We start from the raw sequence: 7,272 nt of genomic DNA, 5'->3' as shown, positions 1-7,272 counted from the left end.
TATTTTTATAATATGATATAAAAGTATTATATTTCTATTTTAATTTTATTTAAAAAAGGACGAAAAATGAAGACACGTATAAATTTTATTTTATTCTGTTTTTTGAAAGAGTTCATTAAACCCAATTTGAAAGACATACGTAGCATGGCCCGCAAGAAAATGGGCCGAAAGGTTTTGCATCAATATCGTTAACCCAACAAAATAGGAAGAATAGCGAGCCCAATCTATTGTACATTTGGGCCTATGAACGACCGTTTAGGCCCATATTTTACTGGGCGGAAGCCCAAATATGCTAGGCTAATTTTTATTGGAAGATACAGATAGAGATGTTCAACAAATTTTGATTCTCATCGACCCAACTTAACCTGCGCAGTTTAAGTTGGCTTGAGTTCAAATACATTAAAATTTTATAGATTTAATTGATTCTCGAGTTTAGTTAGAATAACTTAAATTTTATGGTAGTGGATTTAGTCATGCCCCTATAACTAACTCCATTGAACTTATAAATTTGTTCTTAAAAATACTCAAGTTTATCGTGGCATGTATTTTAATATTTACATTTATATAGAAGATCGTTATTTGTTAACATCTATTTCGTTTAAAAAATTATGTTATACTTATTTACATAACAAAGTTTTCCACAATCATTGGTTGGCCTAAGTATGAAAGGATCATGAGTTCAATTCAATAAAAAGCTAAAGAGATATTTGAGGCGTTGAGTTGGGTATATAGTTATTAATCATTATAGTTCGTAGGTTATAATAGTCTATGTCATTGTAACAAAGAAATATTTAAAATAATAATATTATTGTAATTAATTATAGGTTATAACAGTTAGAAACGCCAACTATTATAATAGATCACTCTATTCTCTTGAAGTTGGGGTCCTAACACTCCTTTCAAAAGAACAAGTTCAATAAATAGTGACCACTTACCTATGATTTCAATATTTGATACTAGCTTGAACACTCACAAATATAAAATAATATATATATATATATTCATGAATTTACGAAACACAATATTAGAGATTTCGAATTTGTTTAGATATAAAATTTGATATATCAATTAATTTTAATAAAGACCTCAAAATCGATCGACTAAGGTTGTAAGTGAAAAAAAAGTGTTTTCTTCAAAACATAGAAACAAAACTGTTTCGTAGTTTTTGGTTGTGCAATATTTGCGCAGATATTCCCGGCGGCCGTAAGCGGCGGTGCATGGTGAAAAGTGAAACGCGCCACGGTGGTGATCATGGAGGGTTGAAGAGTGTATACGAAGTTTGTATGGGTCCGGGAGGGCCAACTCACATCCCCACTTTAGAAATCTTCTTCCTTACCTTTCGTTCTTTAATTCCCTTCCCCTTTTTCCCTTTCTGCATCACATTTTTCTTTTAGGGTTTTCTCCGAATTCCACTCAATCTTCTTCCAATCGAATATATTCTTCTTTTCCTCAATCATCTGCCACCATTCTTTTCCAATTCATCAAGTGACAAAACACAAAATGAAATATAAATCAACAGTTGACGTTCCATTTCGCTTCGTTTTCAAACTCTCTTTCTCTCCCATTCCCAATTCTTCTTCTCCGCTTTTTCTTTCTGCAAGTCATGCTAGTTTTTCAAATCAACAGGGCGCTGAAGATCGGAGTACGTTGCCGCCTTTATTCTGCCTTTTCTTTTACTTTACTACTGCTATTTTGTTCGATCTGAATGATTGTTTGTTTCTTTTTGTTCATTTGGATTGAAGCAGGAACTCTAAGATGGAATCTGCTACCCTTAATAGAATAATTAAGAGGTTGCTTGAAATCGGGAGCAGATCGGGGAAGCAGGTGCTGCTTTCTGAGGCTGAAATTACCCAGCTATGCATGGCTTCCAGAGAAATTTTCTTAAGCCAACCAAATCTTTTGGAAATTGATGCACCAATCTATATATGCGGTTTCTCCTTCCCCCTTTCTCCTTTGATATGCTGTGGTTTCTTGTTTGGATTATATTGTAGTAGTTATTGTATTTTTGGTTGCTTTGTTTGAAAAGTGTGTTTTGGCATACTAAACACGAGAAGAACTAATCAAATATGCTAATTACTTACTAACCAAATTCCTAATGGCCAACAAAGTTTCAAGAGTTGAACTAAGTTTATTAGAAGATGGGATGACCTTATTGGTTCAGTTAGAACCCAAACAACTCATATTGAAATATAGTAGAAAGTAAAACTACAAGTATTCGATATATTTTTGGAATCTTCCCTTCCTTGAGTGTACACATTCAAGCATAAACCATCTAAACCATTCTCTCTCCCATCTCTTCTGACTCTCTCTCCTTGTCTAATTGCTAATACACCCTCAATACTTCAATAATCTCCCTAACTATTCCCAAATCCCGTCTCCCATGTCCTTGTTGAGCAGCACCAAGAAAAAATTTAACCCCACTGGTTTTAGGCGTAGTTTGCACTTTGAAAGAGATGATAATCATTGAAGCATACCGGTTATTAATTGTCTCGACTAAAATCATAATCTTCCATTCATTCTAATGCGATTGGGGTAACATGGGATACGTGATGATCGATGGGATAAATTTTATCTAAATGACCGAAATTTAGTTTTCAATGCCATGCAGGGGATATCCATGGTCAGTATTCTGATCTTCTTAGGCTTCTCGATTTTGGCGGATTTCCTCCTCATTCGAACTACTTGTTCTTGGGGGACTACGTAGATCGAGGAAAGCAGAGCGTAGAAACAATCTGCCTTCTCCTTGCATATAAAATAAAATATCCTGAAAACTTCTTCCTTTTGAGGGGCAACCATGAATGTGCGTCTGTAAACCGTATCTATGGTTTTTATGACGAATGTAAACGTAGGTTCAACGTCAAACTGTGGAAAATATTCACGGACTGTTTCAACTGCTTACCTGTGGCTGCTCTAATTGATGAAAAGATACTGTGTATGCATGGTGGGCTATCTCCTCACCTTGACAGGTTAGATCAGATTAGGAATTTAAAGCGCCCTGCTGATGTTCCAGAGTCCGGTTTACTCTGTGATCTTCTTTGGTCCGATCCAAGTGTAAATACACGCGGCTGGGGACCAAACGAACGGGGGGTTTCATACACTTTTGGTGCGGATCGAGTAATGGAATTTCTTCGAAAACATGACCTTGATTTGATTTGTAGAGCTCACCAGGTGTGAACATGTCTCTTATTTATAGCTTTATAGCCTGCACAATGCAAACACTTACACTGAGCCTACTGTTTCAATACACAGGTCGTGGAGGACGGGTACGAGTTTTTCGCAAATAGACAGCTTGTAACTTTATTTTCTGCTCCAAACTACTGTGGAGAGTTTGACAATGCTGCTGCAATGATGCATGTGGATTCAAATTTAATGTGCTCTTTCCAAATACTAAAACCACCTGAAAAAAAGTCAAAATTTGGGTTTGGCAGCGGACGATATGGCGGTCCGAAAAAAGTAAAGGTAAATTCATTCTCAAATGGGAACTGATTAACACGAAGATCACGTGTCAAAAAGCTTAAAAAAGCTCTAATCTTTTGCCGTTTTCTCTTTGCAGTCGTTTCTCGGTGCAATCTGATGAAACTTTTTGGCATGTTCAAGTTTGTTTGGTTGGTTCAGAGGCTACCTCGGATGAGTTTTGATCTCCCGTGGCTTCTTAATGAAATGTGACATCTGATACAGGCTTTCTCCTTAGTGTAACAGTCGCTATGTGGTTAGGAGTTTGAAATGATCTCATGCTTTTTGCCATTTTCTTGCTTATGGGTTCACTTAAGCATCTGTGGAGAACAAAATAATTGGAAAAAGACATGATATTGTTGTCTTTTCATGTTTATGATTTTTGAAGGCAAGTATTGGAAGTGGGCATTAATGGGTCTAATTGCCGATCTTACGACAGTTCTTGGGTCGGCTTGGCCCAACATGTTTAGCCCGATGATATAAAACATGACGGGAATTGTGAAGCTTTGATAAAAATGGTCTACTAGAGATGTTCACATGGGCGGAGTCGACTATATCATTTCCTTAACTTAAATTGGGTAAATTTTAATTAAATAATTAACTCTATCATTAAATTATTTAGTATAGCAGTTTTATAGACAATTTGAATTTAAATATAAATTAATCAAATTTTGATTTAAAAAAACTAATCTAACTTTTTAGTATAAAGAAATAGATATAAACTAAATCATTCAAATATATAATCTGGATTTAAATATTTAATTTAAACATATTAATTATTTTAACTAGTAAACAATCAAACTTGAAATTTAAATCTAATATTTATATAATAGTAATAATAATATAATTGTTTGCACGAGATTTCAAGAAAAATTTATTTTGTGGAATTTGAATTTTATATTTATATTAGTTTTGTGGAAAATGAGACAATCTCTAATACATAATATTTTGTTGATCTTCCTTTGGGCTTGGTGATCGGGATCTTCATCTACCTTTGGGCTTGATATCTCTTTCTCTCTAGGCCCTCTCTGGAACCTAGAATTATAGAGTTTACATGTGGGCCTGGGCCTGGGCCTTGTAGGTTGTAAAGATACAGTTTGTTGAAATCTTCTAATATTCAAAGTCATATAGAGTTCACATGTGGGCTTGGGTCTTGTAGGTTGTGAAGATACAGTGTCTTCTAGTCTTCAGAGCTTTAGTGTCTTCTAATCTTTAAAGCTTTGGAAGAGTTATGTTCTTCAGATCCTTGGAGCTTCAGACTTTAGATCTTTAGAGAACTTTTGTCTTCAATTTCTCCAACCTCCCCCCAAATGAAGAGGTCTTATAGAAGTTTCTCATGAGCTTTACATGGGTTTGGGTCCAATTGTTTTATTGGGTACAAATTGGGCTTGGGCTTAATCTGGCCTAAAATTTCACTATGGGTTTGAATTGGGTTGGGTCCAAGGGACTTTAATTACTCGGTCCGATCCAACTTATAATTTTTCCAATAGGCTCGGGCTTTTGTTGATGATGTGGACAACTTGTGATTCGCCAAAATTTCTCATTCAACAATAACATTAAATAATTATACTAAATAAATAAATAAATAGAGGCTAATCGGGATGGGGATGGGAAACGCCTTTCTCGTCTTCGTTTAGCAAACGGTCTTTGTTTAGTTGCCGAATGATAAGTGGTATTGTACCACTATTCTGCCCATGGTAACTAACGCATACCCTAGCAGGAAAGGAGAATCGAATTAGTGCGCTACCTTCCCCCTAAGGCCTCATTTTTTCCCTACTCCCTCTCCATTCCCCCCCCCCCCCCCCCCCCCCCCCCCCCCCCCCCCTTTTGCATGGGAAATTAGACATCTTTATGATCTACAAATGTCTACTATTTGAAAGCTTAACCATTAGGAAAATTTTCTTCCTAATCAATTTGGATTCACTAGAGAAAAATATGTTTTTTTTTTTTAAAAGTCATTTTTATTTAATTTTTTAAAAATAAAAATGGTTTAAAGTAAAAGTGTTTCAAAATTATTTTGAGTGATTGTCTAATACTTAAATTCATTGACTTATTTTCGAAATTAAATACTTGAAAACTTTAAACAAACACACACAAAGTTAAAATATGCATTTAGCCATTTCTCAAAAAATAATAATAATAATAAAAATAATAATAAATAAAAAATTGGGTTAGCTATTTTTTAAGTTGTCCTATTTAGATGTAGCTATTCTTCTTTATGTTCTAAATATAATGTGTTAGGAACATATCTTTTCTTTTTGTTGCCGGAGGAAGAGAAGATGGGAAAGATGGGCGATGGCTTTTTTTTTGTTTTTTTAGATGAAAGTACAACCGAAGACGTCGCTTACTTCATATAATATCCAATAAAAAACATAGAAATAAATTATTATGTTTTGCTAAGTCACCATGACTCATAATATTATTTCTTTCGATGGTTAACCAACGATCAATGAATCATTCAAACCATTTTCTCGGGGGGAAACAAAGGAATCATTTAAACCATTTACGAACTTTGTAACCTAAAATATTAATTTGAATGGAAAAAACTTAAGCACTCATCAACAACCAACACCACTGATATTATGTCAAGTGGTTCAATTTTTTAAAATAATTTTTATTTTTTTCAATATAAATAAAACAAATGGAGAGTATCTATAGATGCAACAAAAAAATGCTACTTCAAATATGTACGTAGAGGGTTCTTTTTTTAAAAAAAAATTATTATTTTCGATATAAACAAAGACTATGGCAAAGATTCAAGCATCTTTGAATTTTTTTAATTATTTAAAATACAATAAAATACAATATAACAAACCAATTAAAAATTATGATTTTTGTTTTATGCACAATTGAATTTTTTTCAATGAAGTTTATGGTTAAAATCTAAATTTAATTTTGGAACTTTCAAAAGTGTCTAAATAGGCCTCTAAATGTTCAATTTGTGTCAAGATCTTGAAATTTAAAAAAGTGTCTAATAGACTCTTGAACATCCATTTTTATGTCATGTCTAATAGAACTTTAAAGTTTCAATTTTGTATCTAATGGAACCCTAAAGTGTCTAATAGACCTATAAAGTGTTTATATACATTAAGCATATTACACTAATAGATATATCAATTCATATTTGTTTTTTTTTTTTAATTTAATATATCAGAGACTTTATTAAGCTTAAAATTGAAAGTTTAAATAATTAATAGACACAACGTTTAGTAACTTATTAGACATAAAATTTTAAGTTTATTGATCAATTAGACAATTTCAACATTTAGAGACAAACTTAAAAGTTTATGTCTAAACTTGTAAATTAAGCTAAATTTAAAACATAACTGATACAACTGAAATAGTAATTTTGTAAATCAAATGGTCAAATAGTTTGGTGTTGACAAATTGGCATAAAAAGAGAAGAGTCAAATCTTATTTTTTTCCGTAGTTAAAAAAAAAAAAATTATTGTTTGCCTAATTAAATTTTACTTTAAAAACAATAAATTTGGCTAAAAATTGTCATTGAATGAGATAACAATGACTTAAAGAAATGAAAACTACTATTGAAAAATTGAAATAGTGTGTACAAATATTGAAAATAAAACTCAATTATTTAAGTTAGATTATGTTTTAGGCGTAAAAATTTGACTTCGCTTTTAGCATATATTGAGTTGAAAATTTTAAATATGAAAGGTTTTTTTTTTTTTTAATTGTATGCACAAAGAACTCGCTTTCTACGTGATGAGTAAAATAAAAATATTTGTTTTGCACAATAAAATAAAAAGAAATTGTATATATCTGTCTTATCCTAATTTTATTATTGATAAATCATAACCA

General features: G+C 32.5%; 1 protein-coding gene across 2 annotated transcripts; it reads left to right on the top strand.

Annotated features, from left to right (window-relative positions):
- The first annotated feature begins 1,023 nt into the window (after nt 1-1,023).
- Nucleotides 1,024-3,823, top strand: LOC120090369 (serine/threonine-protein phosphatase PP1 isozyme 3-like). Of its 2 annotated transcripts, none has more exons than XM_039047986.2 (5): nt 1,024-1,642; nt 1,746-1,930; nt 2,609-3,168; nt 3,250-3,459; nt 3,554-3,823. In XM_039047986.2, exons 2-5 carry the CDS (start codon nt 1,756-1,758, stop codon nt 3,572-3,574), a joined length of 966 nt encoding a protein of 321 aa, XP_038903914.1. In that variant the 5' UTR covers nt 1,024-1,642; nt 1,746-1,755; the 3' UTR covers nt 3,575-3,823. The 2 variants fall into 2 exon arrangements, with proteins under 2 accessions (XP_038903914.1, XP_038903922.1); XM_039047994.2 differs by having other exon boundaries at nt 1,510-1,642; nt 1,743-1,930.
- Nucleotides 3,824-7,272: the final 3,449 nt, after the last annotated feature.

Source organism: Benincasa hispida, chromosome 1 (assembly GCF_027475165.1).
Source record: "Benincasa hispida cultivar pf3 chromosome 1, pf3_genome.v1.1, whole genome shotgun sequence".
Classification (NCBI taxonomy): domain Eukaryota; kingdom Viridiplantae; phylum Streptophyta; class Magnoliopsida; order Cucurbitales; family Cucurbitaceae; genus Benincasa; species Benincasa hispida.
Note: the sequence above shows the minus strand (reverse complement) of the source record. Positions and strands in the feature narration are given on the sequence as shown.

What these genes read in the sequence shown, in the direction of transcription:
- LOC120090369 (XM_039047986.2), top strand. Translation starts at nt 1,756, where the DNA reads ATGGAATCTGCTACCCTTAATAGAATAATTAAGAGGTTGCTTGAAATC. An exon ending in TGATTTGTAGAGCTCACCAG is followed by an intron (nt 3,169 to 3,249) that starts GTGTGAACATGT and finishes TTCAATACACAG; the next exon opens with GTCGTGGAGGACGGGTACGA. An exon ending in GCGGTCCGAAAAAAGTAAAG is followed by an intron (nt 3,460 to 3,553) that starts GTAAATTCATTC and finishes TTCTCTTTGCAG; the next exon opens with TCGTTTCTCGGTGCAATCTG.